A 19,790-nucleotide genomic window follows, 5' to 3' on the forward strand; every position below is an offset into this window, starting at 1 on the left:
TTATTCAAGAGGATTAAGGAGCTAGGTGAAGGTGTTTATGGAATATGAGATTGAGTAACATGCACAGCAGAGTTGCTTTATGTAACTCAATGATTTTGTACTTCCTCATATCTGAATGCAAATTATGCTGTTAGGCGTAATCTGTGTTTAATCCATTTTTGAAATAAAGTAATGCCTCGGCAAATTACTACACATTCGGCAATTCCGGATTGCAACATATCCTCAAAATACCAAATATAAAATACCCGAAAAGCTTTGACAGAAAACAGCTTCTTCTTTGTCGTCTCAACCACAAGTTGGTAGGCAACATAGAAATTTTAAAACTTTTCTCTCTCTTGGAAGAGCTGTTTTATACTTTGATAAGGTTTCTTACTCGTAACTGCGTATAGATATTCTATCCTTGGTCTTCCTCTTCGTGGTTTTCCTTCTATCTTTCTCTCTATCAACACGGTGATCCAATCGGAGTGCCGAATAAGATGCCCAAGCATGCTGTTTCTTCTTTTTTCCTATTATTTTTATGATCTGTCGTCCTTCATTAGCTTCCTTTAGTACGTCTTCACTCCTTTTCCTTTCGGTTCCTGATATGCGCAGCATTCTGCGCCAACACCACATTTCAAATGCTTTCAGCTTGGGATATTTCAGCTTTTCTCAACATCCACGTCTCTGATCCGTAAAGCGCCAAGCTCCATACCAGGGTCTTAATAAATCGTTTTCGAACGTCCAACGACACATTTCTTGACGTTAGCAGTCCTCTTTTCCTATTGAACGCTTGTTTAGTCTGCGCTATTCTTGAACTTACGTCTTTTTCACTTCTTTTGTCCGAGGATATTAGACTTCCTAAATCTTAACGTCTTCGATTTTCTCTCCCTCTAGCCATACATTTGCCTCTTCCTGTCCTGCTCTTGTGCACTTTATCACTGGTTTTCTTCTTATTTATCTTCATTTTGCATGTTTTTCCAGTTGGTCGTTCAAGTTTGAAAGTGCTTCCTGCAAGTCCTTTTCGTTCTCCACTATCAGAGCTATGTCATCAGCAAATCTTATTGCGCTGAAAACATGACCATTTACTTTTACTCTTTTCTCGTTTTTATCAAAGAATTCAGCTAAAATGAAAACCGCTAGAGAGAAAAATTATCTTGGTTGGTTTGTGATGTCACCATATCTGACATCCAGAGATATGATATACAGAATATATCTAAGGAGTTACATTTAGAAAAACCTCCTTAGGAGTTTAGTCATACAAAAATCGTTTTAGTTTCGTGTGTCACACTTTTATATAGATTCTTGTTTAAGGTAAGCTTTTGGATATTCATTTCTATATAATTTACGTTTACATAATACATTATAAAGACGGTATGTTATGTTTTTAGATAGTTCTATGCAAGAAGCATTTAGCTTTTCAGGTAAAATACATTCTATTTATTTAATTTAGTACTACGTAAAATTTTAATAACTTATGTATCAATTTTACATTATCTATTCCATTTTGACGTTGAAAGAACAATATTAACTACAGCGTTGTATCTGACAAACATTTTGTCATGTGGAATTTCTCTAAATATCATTGATGTAGCCTCAAAGTCCGTATTGGAATTTAATAAAACATTATTGACTTTTACTTTTCAGGAAATTTACTTTATTTCATGCTATATGCAAGTTCTACTTGCATGACTATATAAACAGAATAGTATTTCTTACTTGTCGGTACCGATAGATTAACATCTCTTATTTCAAACTGTCTTCTTTCAACTGCTGTCTTCCAATCACTGTTACAGTATTTAACAATTACAGTGATTTCAGTATTTAACAGTGTAATTGTTAAATCAGTGTCAGTATTTAACAATTACACAGCCGCACAAACAAAAATAAATTCTGTGTACCGGACCCCAGGGTATGGATTCGATGAACTTTGATATACAGAATCAAAATTTCGAAACCCCAGGAAGATCGGTTATGTCAGTTTTTTGTTATGGGCGAAATTTTTTGTTCTGGGCGAAACATTTGAGCGATTTTGGATAGGGAGAATATACGTAACACAGCAATACAAAAAAAAAAAAAGTTCTGTGCAGTGAACACCAGGGTATGGAGTCTATGTATTTTGTTACACAGAATCCAAATACAAAACCCGAGGAACATGGATCGTGTTAATTTTTTTTATATGCGAAAAACAGATAATGCATCAATACAAAAAAAAGTTCTGTGCAGCAGACCCCATTGTATGGATTCGATGTATTTTGTTACACAGAATCCAAATTACAAAACCCCAGGAAGATCGATTGTGTCAATTTTTTATGAGCGAAAAACACGTAACACAGCAATACAAAAAAAAAAAAAAAAAAAAAAGTTCTGTGAAGCGGACCCCAGGGTATTGATTCGATGTATTTTGTTACACAGAATCCAAATACAAAACCCCAGGAACATGGATCGTGTCAATTTTTTATAGGCGAAAAACACGTAACACAGCAATACAAAAAAAAGTTCTGTGCAGCGGACCCCAGGGTATGAATTCGATGTATTTTGTTACATTGAATCTAAATTTCGAAACCCCAGGACGATTGACCGTGTCAATTTTTTGTTATGGGTGAAAAACTTGAGCGATTTTGGGTAGGGAGAATACACGTAGCAAAGCCATACAAAAATAAATAAATAAATACATACATAAAATAAAATAAAATAAAATAAAGGTCTGTGCATCAAACCCCAGGGTATGGATTCGATATAGTTTGTTACACAGAATCCAAATTTCAAAATCCCTAGACGATTGACCATGTATATTTCTTTCTATGGGCGAAAAACTTGAGCGATTTTGGATAGGGAGGATACACGTAATACAGCTATACAAAAACAAAGGTTCTGTGCAGCGGACCTCAGGGTATTGATTCGATATTTTGTTATACAGAATCAAAATTTCTAAATTCTAGGACTACTGATTATGTCTATTTTGTTTTGTAGGCGAAAAATGTATGTCCTCCCTATCCAAAATCAGTCAAATTTTTCGTCTATAAACATTTGACACGATCAATCGTCCTGGGGTTTCGAAAGTTGGATTCTGTTTAACAAAATACATCGAATACATACCCTGGGGTCCGGTGCACAGAACTTTTTTTTTATTTATTTATTTTGTGTGTGGGTGGGTAGCTGCATTATTATTGTTTTATCTTATTTATAATATTGATTCCATGAATGCAGAAGATGGAGAGAAGGCCAAAAATTATATATGTAATTCATAGGTCATGAATAATTTACGAAAACAAAAAGAAAATGTCTTGTTTCTTAAACGTCTGACCAAGTGGAGGTAGCAAAATTTCTTGATTGGAATGTTAAAACCTCTGAATTTACTTTTAATATTAAAGGTGGATTTAATTCAAAATGTAAATCTATTTATATGTTTATATTTATTATCTTTTCTTGTGTTTCTAGACGAAGATGAGCCACTGTTTATGTCTTTGGTGACAGACTTATTTCCAAATCAAATATTGGAGAAAACTACGTATGCTGAATTAGAATCCGCCATTGAAAAAGCTACATTAGAAGCTGGACTTGTCTATCATCCACCGTGGGTGCTTAAACTTATACAAGTAAATATATATATGCATTTTCTTTTTAATATTCATGTTTTCGTATTAGAAACATAATACTTGTCAGACATAGTAAAAAAATTCACATTGTCTAAGTTTAATGACATTAGATTGTTGAAATAATAAGCTGTGTCATTTCTGTTGGCTATTATCTCGAGTATCCTTTCAACAATATTCAATGAATTTTGTTTATATTATTCAAAGTTATATTTAATATTTATTGAAATTAGACTGCTGGTATTCGAAATATTATTCATAATATATGCTCTACTGATTATACAACACACCAGTACTTCAAAAGTGATATTATTGATTCAGAAGTAAATTACTTTCTGGATTATACATAAAATTTGTTTTATCGATTTTGTGTGAAACTACATGAGAATATATCCTCAATTACCTCATTTTGTTCAACTTGGCACTAGCTTGCTAGTATCTTTGGAAAATAAATGAAAGTTTTTGAGCTGTAGTTAAACATAAGTCAAAGTTAGTTTTTGAGCTGCAGTTAAACATAAATGGAAGTGTTTTGAGCTATAGTTAAGCATAAATGGATGTGTTGAGAGCTGTAGTTAAACATAAATAGAAGTTTTTATAAGCTATAGTTAAACATAAATAAAAGTTTTGGAGCTGTAGTTAAACATAAATAAAAGTCTTTTTCAGTCGTAATTAAACATAAACGAAAGTTTTTTAAGCTATAGTTAAACATAAATAAAAGTTTTGGAGCTGTAGTTAAACATAAATAAGTCTTTTTCAGTCGTAATTAAACATAAACGAAAGTTTTTTAAGCTGTAGTTAAGCATAAATAAAAGTTTTGAAGCTAAAGTTAAACATAAATGAAAGTTTTTTGAGTTGTAATTTAACATAAATGAAAGTTTTTTAAGCTGTAGTTAAACATAAATAAAAGTTTTGGAGCTGTAGTTAAACATAAATAAAAGTTTTGGAGCTGTAGTTAAACATAAATGAAAGTTTTTTGAGTTGTAATTAAACATAAATGTAATTAAAGTTTTTTAAGCTATAGTTAAACATAAATAAAAGTTTTGGAGCTGTAGTTAAACATAAATAAGTCTTTTTCAGTCGTAATTAAACATAAACGAAAGTTTTTTAAGCTGTAGTTAAGCATAAATAAAAGTTTTGGAGCTGAAGTTAAACATAAATGAAAGTTTTTTGAGTTGTAATTTAACATAAATGAAAGTTTTTTAAGCTGTAGTTAAACATAAATAAAAGTTTTGGAGCTGTAGTTAAACATAAATAAAAGTTTTGGAGCTGTACTTAAACATAAATGAAAGTTTTTTGAGTTGTAATTAAACATAAATGTAATTAAAGTTTTTTAAGCTATAGTTAAACATAAATAAAAGTTTTGGAGCTGTAGTTAAACATAAATAAGTCTTTTTCAGTCGTAATTAAACATAAACGAAAGTTTTTTAAGCTGTAGTTAAGCATAAATAAAAGTTTTGGAGCTGAAGTTAAACATAAATGAAAGTTTTTTGAGTTGTAATTTAACATAAATGAAAGTTTTTTAAGCTGTAGTTAAACATAAATAAAAGTTTTGGAGCTGTAGTTAAACATAAATAAAAGTTTTGGAGCTGTAGTTAAACATAAATGAAAGTTTTTTGAGTTGTAATTAAACATAAATGTAATTAAAGTTTTTTAAGCTATAGTTAAACATAAATAAAAGTTTTGGAGCTGTGGTTAAACATAAATAAGTCTTTTTCAGTCGTAATTAAACATAAACGAAAGTTTTTTAAACTGTAGTTAAGCATAAATAAAAGTTTTGGAGCTGAAGTTAAACATAAATGAAAGTTTTTTGAGTTGTAATTTAACATAAATGAAAGTTTTTTAAGCTGTAGTTAAACATAAATAAAAGTTTTAGAGCTGTAGTTAAACATAAATGAAAGTTTTTTAAGCTGTAGTTAAACATAAATGAAAGTTTTTTGAGTTGTAATTAAACATAAATGTAATTAAAGTTTTTTAAGCTATAGTTAAACATAAATAAAAGTTTTGGAGCTGTGGTTAAACATAAACAAGTCTTTTTCAGTCGTAATTAAACATAAACGAAAGTTTTTTAAACTGTAGTTAAGCATAAATAAAAGTTTTGGAGCTGAAGTTAAACATAAATGAAAGTTTTTTGAGTTGTAATTAAACATAAATGAAAGTTTTTTGAGTTGTAATTAAACATAAATGAAAGTTTTTTAAGCTGTAGTTAAACATAAATAAAAGTTTTGGAGCTGTAGTTGATCATAAATGAAAGTTTTTTGAGTTGTAATTAAACATAAATGTAATTAAAGTTTTTTAAGCTATAGTTAAACATAAATAAAAGTTTTGGAGCTGTGGTTAAACATAAATAAGTCTTTTTCAGTCGTAATTAAACATAAACGAAAGTTTTTTAAACTGTAGTTAAGCATAAATAAAAGTTTTGGAGCTGAAGTTAAACATAAATGAAAGTTTTTTGAGTTGTAATTTAACATAAATGAAAGTTTTTTAAGCTGTAGTTAAACATAAATAAAAGTTTTAAAGTTGTAGTTAAACATAAATGAAAGTTTTTTAAGCTGTAGTTAAACATAAATGAAAGTTTTTTGAGTTGTAATTAAACATAAATGTAATTAAAGTTTTTTAAGCTATAGTTAAACATAAATAAAAGTTTTGGAGCTGTGGTTAAACATAAACAAGTCTTTTTCAGTCGTAATTAAACATAAACGAAAGTTTTTTAAACTGTAGTTAAGCATAAATAAAAGTTTTGGAGCTGAAGTTAAACATAAATGAAAGTTTTTTGAGTTGTAATTAAACATAAATGAAAGTTTTTTGAGTTGTAATTAAACATAAATGAAAGTTTTTTAAGCTGTAGTTAAACATAAATAAAAGTTTTGGAGCTGTAGTTGATCATAAATGAAAGTTTTTTGAGTTGTAATTAAACATAAATGTAATTAAAGTTTTTTAAGCTATAGTTAAACATAAATAAAAGTTTTGGAGCTGTAGTTAACAATAAATGAAAGTTTTCTGAGTTGTAATTAAACATAAATAAAAGTTTTTTAAGCTGTAGTTAAACATAAATAAAAGTTTTGGAGCTGTAGCTAAACATAAATGAAAGTTTTTTGAGTTGTAATTAAACATAAATAAAAGTTTTTTAAGCTGTAGTTAAACATAAATAAAAGTTTTGGAGCTGTAGTTAAACATAAATGAAAGTTTTTTGAGTTGTAATTAAACATAAATGAAAGTTTTTTAAGCTGTAGTTAAACATAAATGAAAGTTTTTTGAGTTGTAATTAAACATAAATGAAAGTTTTTTGAGTTGTAGTTAAACATAAATAAAAGTTTTGGAGCTGTAGTTAAACATAAATGAAAGTTTTTTGAGTTGTAATTAAACATAAATGAAAGTTTTTAAGCTGTAGTTAAACATAAATGAAAGTTTTTTGAGTTGTAATTAAACATAAAGTTTTTAAGCTGTAGTTAAACATAAATGAAAGTTTTTTGAGTTGTAATTAAACATAAATGAAAGTTTTTAAGCTGTAGTTAAACATAAATGAAAGATTTTTGAGTTGTAGTTAAACATAAATAAAAGTTTTGGAGCTGTAGTTAAACATAAATGAAAGTTTTTTGAGTTGTAATTAAACACAAATAAAAGTTTTTTAGGCTGTAGTTAAACATAAATAAAAGTTTTGGAGCTGTAGTTAAACATAAATGAAAGTTTTTTGAGTTGTAATTAAACATAAATGAAAGTTTTTAAGCTGTAATTAAACATAAATGAGAGACTTTTGAGCTGTAGTTAAAACATAAATCAAAGTTATTTGTGTTGCGAAACTATAAATAAAACTTTTTTGAGCTGTAGTTAAATATAAATGAAAGCTTTTTGAGCTGCATAAACAAAACTTGTTTGAGCTGAAGTTAAACATAAATGAAAGTTTTTTGAGCTGTAGTTAAACCTAAATGAAACTTGTTTGAACCGTAGCTAAACATAAATGAAAGTATTTTGAGTTGTAGTTCAACATACATATAACAGCTGTATATCATTAACCATACTACATACTGTGCTCTTGTTATTGTCATAATAAAAGGCCTGAGAGTATACTCTAATATCATATTCATTTTAATAGATGCTATGGTTATTGCAGCATCAATTTTTAGATTTAAGAAAAATTAGTTTCTCTCGAAAACTACACATGAGGATTTACATTCGCCCATATCATATTTTTCAGGCCAATGAGATCTGTCGATTGATATATATGTTCCATCCTTGAACATATTTTTTATTCGTGATACTCAATAATATTGTAAAATTTGATTAATGAGCTATCAAATCTAGCGATTTATTAAGCAATTTGCAAATAATTTACATTACGATTTCTTGTAGTTGTACGAGACACAAAGAGTTCGACACGGAATTATGACTTTAGGTCCGACTGGTGCTGGGAAAACAACTTGTATTCAAACGCTTATGAAGGCTATGACAGCTTGTGGAGAACAACATAGGTTAGTAATGAATAATTGTAGTTGTTATTATTATTATTATTATTAGTAGTAGTAGTAGTAGTAGTAGTAGGAGTAGTAGTAGTAGTAGTAGTATCGGTATCAGACTTCCAAACTATGCTATGTATAAGAATTGGAAATCCTATGGAATAACTATGTTCGTCTGATTTAAACTATTGAACAAGGGTCCAGAAAAGTGGTTGAAACTATGCAGGAATATTCTTAAGACGCAATCAAGGAAGAAGTGTTTCTTCCTGAGCAATTAGATTTAAAAAAATGCGTTAGTCTTTAAGTAAATAAGCTTAAAATAATTTCAGTTTTTTGTATTTCTTTGAAAGCCACAGAATTAATACCATACATTAAAATCACATTACTACGATTATTGTGTATAAGTTATTTGGTGTTGCGCTATAGACTTTACTGTTTCAAATAAACCAGTATTTATATTCTGTAGGGAAATGAGGATGAATCCCAAAGCTATTACAGCTGCTCAGATGTTTGGAAGACTCGATGTTGCAACAAATGATTGGACAGATGGAATATTTTCAGCTCTATGGAGGAAAACGTTGAAAATTAAACCAGGTTTTTATATATCATTCTTAGTATTTAGTGGAGAATAGGATTAAATACCAAAACTAGATTAAGTATTTCTCCTGGTTATATAATTGTTGGTGTAAATGTGAACATACCACAACATACGTGTTGTTTTTTTATCAGTAGCTTCAAAAGAAACAGAAAAGTTTGAGTAGAATTCTCGATAATTCACAATTAGGAAAAGGGTGCTTACTTAATGTGTCATATTCTGTGTTATTAAGAGCAGAAACGGTTAAAGTGAATGCTGTCACTCACCTCAATTGGGGAATCTTCGTCAAGATGCTTATTATATTCCAAATTCTAATGTTGTTATCGTCACCAGTAATTACACCATGACAGATCTGTAAAGAAGAGACACATGATTAACATTTTCATAACCAAATTTAAATTTTATACATAAGTGACCAGATTGGAATGAAGTATTAAATGGGAACAAAGCACAAAGTGAAACGAATAGTGAGAAGTAAAAATACTAAACAAGACAAATCTTCTTTAGAATATTTTTACACCTTAAAAATGAACAAAAATAGTTTAAACTGTTAAGTGTTAAATAGTTTTTTTGTGCTTTGTGAATATTTAGAGTGTTTCGTTAGTGCAGATATAAACATTTCATAATATCTCAGTAATTTCTTCCAGTTTGCGGTAGAAGTGTTAGCGATCATGGCCCAGCCCAGGCTAAAATATCGAGTATTAAGTTTTAATAGAGATTTAAAAAAAACATTAGATGTAAAGTGGCTTTCTTTGCTATCTCACTTTGTAGTAATAAATACGAAAAATCTTCAGCGAAAAAAATAAGGAAAACAGTTTATGATATTATTTACGCTATTTGCAGAACAGGCTCTACTGGTATGTATCATATGCCAGTATTCCCTATGGACGTACTTTGATGAGTTACTAAAATCTGAATTTTAAGCGTAGATTTTTTTTAAATCTTATGCAAAATTGGATATCATATAATGAATTTTGAGAACAATTTCTATTATTGTATAGTATTACTAATACGATTTTAAGAAAAAAAAGTAGTAAAATTTTTACGTTAATAAGTAGTTGATCCTGCTGAAGAACCTCGAGAAAACTCACAGACACGTGTCTGTCCATCACAAACTCACATGGCTTGGATTCGAAGGGAGATTCTTCACACCAGAACTGATCACTCTGTCACTGAGCTATGTTGTCCTCTAACCTGTTGTTTATTGTTGAAATAGTTGATTACGTAACAATTGTTTGTCTATACAATCCCGTTTTTTGTCCAGGCTTTCTTTGTCTATATTCATTCCTGAATTTATGGTTCTAATGAAATATGACTCATAAAAATTTGTTTCAACTAATGATGCAGCTTTGTGAATGACCTCAAGACCTTAATTTTTTTATTGTGACAATTTGAAATGTTTCAATAATCCAGAAACAGCGGACTCCCCCGTTTTAAATACCCCTAACATATTGCACACGCATTAGGTAAGCATCCTTCTCCTTAATTTAATAGCATGCACCTCTGACTTATCAATTTACAAATAATTACTATCACTAAGCAAAAGAAAATTTTATTCGTATTGCTCCATCCATTCATTTACACTCACAAAGAACGTATGAAGTTGGATACGATTTTGCTGGCTATTATGTGTCCCTAAACTTACGATCATGTTATAGTTATCGTTTATTGCAAAGAAGCCTTTGGCGACTCAAATGAGATGCGAAATCGAAATAATGAAATGTAGTAAATGGTATTAAATTTATTAATAAGATTTTGGGTATACTAATAAACCCTGGAAATCTCAGGGTTGTGAAACAAGCTTTTTTCTAGTTACATATGAGATATAATAATATATACCGTGTAACAAGAAAGTCATGAACATATATATAATATTATTAATAATCTTTCAATGATACGAAAAAGTTATCTATATTTTCAAAAAAAAAGTAAGAAAGAAAGAGAAAAAAGAAAAGAAAAAAAAGAAAAACTTCATAGTTTTAATTCATAAGCTTACTGCTTAACATAATACATGCATTTCTACCCCAAAACTTACATTAAGTATTGTTCGTAATATATTTGTCTCTTAAATGTCAATAAAGGGTATTTCGAAGCGGAAACATAAAATGAATTACTTACCGCAAAATAAAGAAAACATTATCTCATACATTTAAAAAGTACACTATATTGAATAAATAATTAATACTTTTCTGACCCGAGTATATACTTATTATTTTTAAAATTAAAATAAGGCGTAACAGTCTCAATAACTTAACGTTATTTTCATCAGACGTTACCTGGAAGAGATATCTTGTTAACATTAAATGATTATTGTTATATAATTCTAATTGTTACATTTTTATAATTTTAAATTTTTAATATGAAACAATTAAGTATTGTTATAAATGATTGTTTCATTTTAAATTTATAATTTAACTGGTTTCTCAATTATTATTATTATTATTATTATTATTATTATTATTATTATTATTATTATTATTATTATTATTATTATTATTATTACACTTTTCCCTTTTATTGTTATTATTTTAATAAATTATTCCAAATATCGGTTAATTTTAAAGTTTCTCTCTATTCAATGTTCTATCACATAATTTTATTTCTATTGCTTCTCTGAATAATTTCGGCCTACACCTAGACAACGAAAGCTTTCGAGTGTCCGTCGCCCTTCGACTAGGAGCAAATATATGTGAACAACATCATTGCCCAAGGTGCAATGCTCTCGTAGATAAAAGAGGTTTACACGCATGTCTGTTATGCAAAAGCACTGCCGGCAGACATTCACGCCATTCGAGTGTGAATGAGATCATTTTGAGAGCCTTAACATCCGCAGGAGTGCCAGCAGTGAGAGAACCAATTGGGTGCAGCCGTTCAGACGGAAAAAGGCAGAATGGTATGACCTTAGTGCCCTGGAAGCAAGGAAAGGCGTTGATTTGGGATTTCACTTACTCAGACACTTATGCACCCTCCAATCTAAAATTTTCGTCGACCAAAGCAGGACTTATCGCTGCACGAAGAGCAAAAGAAAAAAGAAATAAATACGTTAATCTCCTAGATAAGTATTGGTTTATTGCAATAGCAATTGAATCTAGTGGATCCTGGGATCAAGAGGGCGCAAAATTTATTAACGAAATTGGCAAACGTATATCCATTAAATCAGGAGACACTCGAGCTAAATCTTTTCTAATTCAACGCATTAGCATGGCCATTCAACGAGGGAACGTAGCCGCTATTATGGGCACGTTGCCCACTGGTAAAGAACTGGAAGAAATTTTTCTTTTATAATTTCTGAAGGCGTCTAGTACACTAAGAGCATTGAAATTTGGAAATAAAGTTAGAGAGATCTAGAATACATTTGAGCCCCAAATCTTCTGGGAGTTAAAGCGTCAAGCAATACATTATACAGAACTGTTAACCCGAAGAAAACCAATTCTGGTTTTCCCTTTCTCAGCAGAGAGCACAGTAGGTCAAATGCAATGTCCTAGAGGAAAGTAGCATGGCTTTGGAGATCTCGGAGGCAGAAGACGTTCCGGTTAAAGAGGAGTTGATATCAACATTTTTATTGCTGTTTAAAAGTATTTTGATAATTATTTGAATCATTATTATTATTTTAAAAATTTGTAAAGAATCATATATTCAGCCGAGGTTTTCATCTAAGAATATCGGAAAACTAATTGTTGTATACGTTATATTCGAGTTTCTATTTGTTTCTGTAATTTGTAAATTTTTAAATATATACGAGTATATTTCTTCTATCTATGATTTTTATCTTTCAATTCTTTCTAACAATCTATCCTATAATTCATGTATTTGAATTCCATTTGTCCAGTTCATTAATATTTCTTTCTTTCTTTCTTTCTTAATCCTCCGTGCTTCTTTCCAATTTCTTCTTATTGTTCCATTCTCTTTTTCTAGACGATGGGCCCCTTCCTAATGTATATCATGCCCCGTTTCTTTAACATGTTTGTATATAGCATTGTTCTCTCTTTCAAGCCTCACATTCTCCCTATGTTTAACTCTTTCCTTAAGCTTTTTCCCTGTTTCTTTAGTGTATAACATATTACATTTCTTACACTTCACTTCATACACTACTCCTTCTTCTTCTTCATTTATGTCTTTCCTCCTATTTTCTCATTTTCTTAACCACTTCCAGGACTCTGTTCTCCTTTTCTGTATGTCTTCACACCACTCTTTCTTAATAAGTTCTACAAATATACTACTGATTGTTTCATATTAAAATTTAAAATTATAAAATGTAACAATTAGAATTATACAACAATAATAATTTAATATTATGAAGATATCTCCTCCAGGTACAACTGATAAAGATAATGTTAAGTTATTGAAACTGTTACGCCTTATTTAAATTTTTTTTTAAAAAAATAAGTATGTACTCTAATCAGAATAGTATTAATTATTTATGTAGTAGTTTCCGAGTCGAGATGAATGAAGTTACACTATGTTAGGGTTAAGTTCCAAAATTGGTTGCCCGTTTCTAGCAAATCTTTGAAAATTTACTGGGAAGAAGTCGATAATTTGCTCGTTTCTGTGCTTGATAATATATAAGGAGAGCGGAAGTTGTTTTTTTTTTTTTTTTTAAATATAAATTGTTATAAATATGGGACTATTTGGCAGGCGAAAGAAACTTCTTCGCGCAAGGTTACTGCATGGTTGGAATGCGGGAAAGTACCAAACATTTGGGTATCTGTACATAGCCGTAGGTGTATAAAGACGCTCCATTTGATATCCTTACGCAGAGGTGAGAAATTACTCTCTATTAACTTTAACAAAATGGGTCAAAACTTCCCCAAGCTAACCCGACACTAGCTAGCCAAGCGATCCGAAAAATTGATTTTTAAATTTTCGTAGCTGTTATTACGATTTTTGTCGAAAACCACGCGGATGACCAACTTCGGAATAAATGCAGTGTAGAGTAGTAAATGTTACGTGAATTTGGTTTAAACAGGGCAGATGTGGGAAATTTAAGTAAAGTAAAGGGAATGTGTATATCAATTAATCACTTCTACAAATAACAGTAAGAGCGAAAAATACACTTGCTCCTCAACAGCAATTGAACATAAAATGTTCGCTGAAATCAAAGAACAAATCAAAATTTGTAGGTGATTGAAAGTTTCCTTTACCAAAATAATGCTGGTGTTATTTGCACAAATGATCAATTTGCGTTCCAGTGATTTAAGGTTCATGAGGTTACATATTTTTAGAGAAACCAAGAGAAAATAAAATAGTTCCTTGTACTTATTCATTCTGTTTCTACAAATATGAAAAAGATTCAGAGTGTGATTCATACAACAGCGTAAGTTATTTTCACTAAGGATCAGGACAGAAGCCTTTGAAACTGTATACAAATTTCCCTCAAACGGAGACTTAAAGTGAGCCTTTTTTGGTAATACAATATGCTTTCTATCACATGACTAATGCTGCAATTTATAAATTTTAATATTCGATTTCCAGAGGATCACGTGTGGCTGGTATTAGATGGACCTGTGGACAGCATCTGGATTGAAAATCTGAATTCCGTGTTAGATGACAACAAAACCTTAACGCTGGCAAATGGTGACAGACTTCCAATGGCAGCCACGTGTAAAATTATTTTTGAACCTCATAACATTGATAATGCTTCTCCCGCCACAGTCTCAAGAAATGGCATGGTTAGTATAAGAATATATCATGACTTGATGTTTCAGAGGAGTATACAATGGTGCTTCATTATGGATTATATATTTAAACAGCAGTTAATTTAACACATACAGAGCTTCGCGGCTATTTTGCATGTGGATCCGTTTTTTGGAAACTATGTATTGTATCTTTCCAATTGCTTCATCAACTTCCTGGTTTCCTCTTTCTAAAATTTCTCCATCTGAGCCCCGAGCTACGTCTTCAATTTCGTAATCAATTAGTTTGAAACGTCTGAAAATCCCATTTACGCATGGGATATGTTAAGCAATATATCTATATAATAATCAGCAATTGTTTCTGCCTTATCAGTTTCATAGTAGAGGGGAAAACTTGACGCTTAACCCTCTTACTTTTAGTATTAATTTTATAAGATAATACAGATTTTGATGTATCTAGAGCAGTGATTGCCAAACCGTCGATTGCGAGCTATTAGTAGATCGTGTTAACTCTCCGGTTGGCTAACCTTGATTCCTGCACTGAGCTGATGCTAATGACAGGTGCCTCTGACCAAGGACATTATAAAATAGAGGATATGCTCATACGTATCTTCATCATATGAACTCAATGAAGCCAAAAAACAACCGAGCATCGTCTGAGCCGGAACGTCTGATTGGCTACTCACGTTTCCGCCATGATTGTTGGCTCGAAACATTGCGATCTTAGTGGCGCGGTGTGGGCAAAGTAGGTGTGGCGAAGCTGTGACGTATGGCTTCACGATTTTGTTGTATGAGCAGATCCTCTATTTTATAACATCCTTGCCTCTGACGACAACAACTGCTTATTTCTCCCGAGCAACTGCCATTGTCAACCTCATCTCACAGTTGATTGTATACGAGTGGAGATGTGCACGTTATGTTTTTCGTGTGTATATTAGACATTTGCTGTTTTCGTGTGTATATTAGACATTTGCTATGTTTTTCATGTGTATATTAGACATTTGCTGTTTTTCGTGTGTATATTAGTTATTTGCTATGTTTTTCATGTGTATATTAGACATTTGCTATGTTTTTCGTGTGTATATTAGACATTTGCTGTTTTTCGTGTGTATATTAGACATTTGCTATGTTTTTCATGTGTATATTAGATATTTGCTGTTTTTCGTGTGTATATTAGACATTTGCTGTTTTTCGTGTGTATATTAGACATTTGCTATGTTTTTCATGTGTATATTAGACATTTGCTATGTTTTTCGTATGATATTAGACATTTGCTAACTTGAGATTGAATAGCTTGATTTCATATTTACTAGAAATGTAAGTTTATAGGCAATGAACAAATGTATAATTTTGTTAAAAAAAAAAAAAAAAAAAAAAAAAAAGATAGTTCTTTTGGTTGATAGCTCACAGTAGAATTTAAAAACGATACTGTAGCTCAGAAGCTTTATAAGTTTGGCGACCACTGATCTAGAGGGTGGAGGCTTAAGCTCAGCTTTGATTTACAGATTACAGGACTTTTAGATTCAAATCAATTGCTGGATTCATAATCTGAAAGTGGATAGGTATCTTTGTGTACATCAGGATACATTACACTTTTTCGCAACAATTTGCATACATTATTTAATCAGTGAGTTGGAAAAAGGTACAAATTCCAGAAAATAGGCAAGCTAAACTGAGATAACGGTACCCTTTTTTAAATTTAAAGGTACCGACCTCCAGCGGCGTTTTAAAGGACGTTAACGCTCTTTGTAAGAAGAAAAGAGGGTAGTGCAAGTTTTGCTCTTAGTTGGCCATATTTTAACCTTTTTTGCCAGGGGAAAGTAAGAAAACTATCACAGCTTTCATGTTTCTATTCTTTATCAAGAAAAAAAGTGTTAGTAGTTTATCTGACATAGTTACTTGACACTGCACAGTTTATCTGACATGTGTAAAAATTGTTGACGGTGATCGCAAATGAATGCAAATGAAACATTAACATAAATTCAAAATTTAAGTTATTTTTGTTACCGGCGGCTTAGCGCCACTAAGCGGGTGCTCATGGTCGCCTTGTGATGAAAACGCATCTGCCAACATCCCTTGAGAGAAATAAGTAGCATGTTTCTTAATTTTAGATCCTCTATACTGAGATAATGTGGAAAAGTATGAGTAGAAAATGAAACATATTCCTGGAATGTGTTCATTTCTTCACGCAGTGTCGGAAAGTTGAAGTGTTTGGAATATGTTCCTTTGCAACTCATCTAGTCAATTGCAAAGCGTTTTCTTCTTCTTCGGAGCTCCTTGTCTAGCCGATGGGGCACAAATTTTGATAGCTACCATGAGCTAAACAAATAACTAACTAACTAATTCTATGGGCTATGGAACCTGGAAGTTCAATGCCGCATTTACGAAAGATCTACATTGATTTCTATCCTTAGCCAACTGGATCCAACGTCTACTTTGTATTCCTATTTCTGAGAGATCCATCTTAATATTGTCTTCCCATCTGTGCCTAGGTCTTCCTAATGGTCATTTTCCAATTGAATTTTCAGTTAAAGCTTTAAAAGCGTTCCTTCATTCTTCCATCCTGGCTACATGACGTGCACACCTGAGCCTCCTAGATTTAATGACCTTAACAATTTTCGCTAAACGGTATAAATTATGTAGTTCCTAGTTATGAAGTTTCCGCCATTCCCCATTCCCGTTCCTCTTGGGTCCGAATATTCGTCTCAGGATCTTGTTCTCAAATACTTTCAGTCTACGTTCTTCCCTCAGAGTAAGCGACCATGTTTCGCAACTATACAGCACAACGGGCAGGATTATTGTTTTATATATTTTAAGCTTGAAATTTCTCGACAAAAATCGCGACGACGAAAGATTTTGATCTGAATAACAACACGGAGCAAACAAGTAGGTGTTGTAATATTGAGAAGTTACTTGTACGGACTAAGCAATAAACGTGTTTGATACTGTGAGATTTTCATGAAGACAAATCTCAATTTTTCATAGCCAGACGTCCAAGCAATAATCAACTTAAAAGGTGTTTATTCGACACAGTCTCGTCATTATGGGAATAATGTAAATTTCTCATACTCTGATGTATGAGCCATACTTCAAATATATTTAAATGTAGAAAGTTGTTTTTACTTTCCAGAAAACAACTTAAGAATAATAGAATAGCTTGAAAGGCTATTTTCGAAAGTTCAGTCTGAGTTCATATTATGATTGTCTTTGAAAATTCTAACACTTCCAGGCCCTCCTCGTTGGTGTGGTGATAGCGCGCGCCTTTGGTTCACTGGTCCTGGGTTCAATTCCCGGTGGGAGAGCACAAATGTTTACTTTCACAATCATTCAGTTTTATTAATGATCCATCTTCTTTAGCCTAAAGGACATACGCGTGGGACGTTAAACTAAAAAAATTCATTTTTCTAGCATTTGTAGATCACACAATTTAATGGGATACATAAAGAATTAGAAGATTATATCGCTCACTTCTCCATTCCAAAAGAGTTCGGTTTCCCAGATGGGTAACTTGAAAGTAAAGAACTTTCTTTAGTAAAATTCTCCGTTACCTTTTCTATTAGATTGTAGAAAATTATCTCCTGATAACTCTGTAATATTCAATCTAAAAATTATATCATTACTAATTAGAAAATATTTTATAAAATTAAAACTCATAAAAGAAAACCGTAGAATTCGTCAAAATCAAGTTTGAGAGATCACCATATTCAGTGGCGTATTTAGGGGGTGGGCTATCGGGCTCAAGCTCCCCCTTCCCCGAAATAAATTTGTTACATGCACAATTTCATTAAAATTTGTTGGGACCCGAAAGGAAAAATATATGTGCTTATTCACGTATTGTGCATAGCCCTCCCCGAGAAATATAAGTGCTGTTTCTAGTAATAAGATGGAGTAAAACTTTGGACTGCTATGTGTACTGATAAAGTGCTGTAAAACTTTGTACTGCTGTGTGTACTGATAAAGTCTATAAAATGTACTATTATGTGTAGTGATAAAGTGCTGTATAGAATGTATTGACCAAATTAACATGAAAAACATGTCAAGCTTCGTTTTTATATATACAGCAAAAGAAGATATTAACAAACGGATATGTTTCTTTATTCTTTGAACATTAGCTACGATTTGAATTTATTTTTTAATTGTATTGAGTATTTATCTTCATTATTTCGAGTTACAGTTTAGTGCCTATTTCTTTTTAAATTTTAAGTACCTATTTGCCTGCCTATTTTTCAAGTTTTTAATGCCTAAGCATCGGTCTCTATCTATAACATTAAACTTTCCGTTACAGGACTCCTTCGTTATTTATAGAAATAAATTACTATCATTCATGGTTATATATATGAAATAACATGCCTTTGTTACTTGTCATTTCAGGTGTATATGAGCTCGTCCGGCCTTGATTGGAAACCGATTCTAGAAGCCTGGTTAAAAACTCGCACTGTACGAGAAAGAAACTTATTCCATGATCTCTTCCACAAATCGTTTGAAGAATTGTACTCATTTGGAACTCAGAATTTCAATTTTGTTATGAAGGTTCTTCAGTGTAATATTATTTTACAGGTATTGTAAAGCGAAACATAAGCTTTCTTTATCTAATAAATGAATGTTTTGTTAATAATCATAAGAAAAATCTATTTTGAAATCCAAGTATTTTTTCATTATTGCTTAACGATAAATTTAAAAATATTTATCTTGCAAAATGGTACAAATACAGCAATAGTGATTGAGTAATCTTATCAAATCAAATTAGCGTATTGGTATTAACCCGCCGTAGCACGCGCCGCGGAGTCACACTCCGCGGATAGAGAAATTTTAGTTTTCTTAGAACTGTTAAAGGGGTTTGTGCTGTAAAATATACGTGGTGAATTGTCAGAAACATCGCAAAGAAAATATTAAACAATTTAATATCGGTTCAATACAAAATATGCATTAAAATGAGATAAATAAATAAATATTGCGAAGTGAGACTCCGCGCGCGTGCCTTGATGTTACAATTGACCACGCGGCATATGAAGGGTTAATACGCTACAATACGGCACAAGCTACGGTAAAACTCACTATACCAATGAATTTCCGAGAAAATTGTACTTGAATTTGATATATCACTTGCACGTATTCCTATTTGGAAAACCGTAAGTTTAATCCAATATGGCGGATCCAAGATGGCGGCCGGGTTGAATAACATGTGTCAGAAAAGCAGTACTTTATCCAATTTGTTTTGCATATGCCCACATTCATGTCCAGTTACATTTAAAGAAACTAAAAGCAATTTTGTGTCCGAGCGTTATAGTAGTGTATGATTGAATTCTGGATACATATAAAAGCCCATAAATATGCAAATTACCCATATGGGCCGCTAAAATTAGTAGAATACATATTGGGCTGTGCAGAACTTTGCATTTGAATCAATTTTACACGAATCCCGAGGGGACACTTCGCGAATGTACCTTGTTAGAATAAATGAGTAGCTGAATTATTGCTATTCTTAATTACAGATCCACACAAAAGCTATTCACTCATTGAAGACAATGTTAACCCTCTA

At 31.4% G+C, this 19,790-nt stretch overlaps 1 protein-coding gene across 1 annotated transcript in view; it reads left to right on the plus strand.

Moving 5' to 3' along the window:
* Nucleotides 1-19,790, plus strand: part of Dhc1 (dynein axonemal heavy chain 1) — a 176,597-nt gene that overhangs the window by 48,097 nt on the left and 108,710 nt on the right. The window contains exons 18-22 of the mRNA XM_081764457.1: nt 3,418-3,575; nt 7,920-8,038; nt 8,490-8,617; nt 14,091-14,287; nt 18,623-18,808. Of these exons, the coding sequence (XP_081620583.1) occupies nt 3,418-3,575; nt 7,920-8,038; nt 8,490-8,617; nt 14,091-14,287; nt 18,623-18,808 (788 nt within the window). The remainder of the gene's footprint in view (nt 1-3,417; nt 3,576-7,919; nt 8,039-8,489; nt 8,618-14,090; nt 14,288-18,622; nt 18,809-19,790) is intronic.

The sequence above is a fragment of the Thermobia domestica genome, chromosome 7 (assembly GCF_964235325.1).
Source record: "Thermobia domestica chromosome 7, izTheDome1.hap1.1, whole genome shotgun sequence".
NCBI classification, from domain to species: domain Eukaryota; kingdom Metazoa; phylum Arthropoda; class Insecta; order Zygentoma; family Lepismatidae; genus Thermobia; species Thermobia domestica.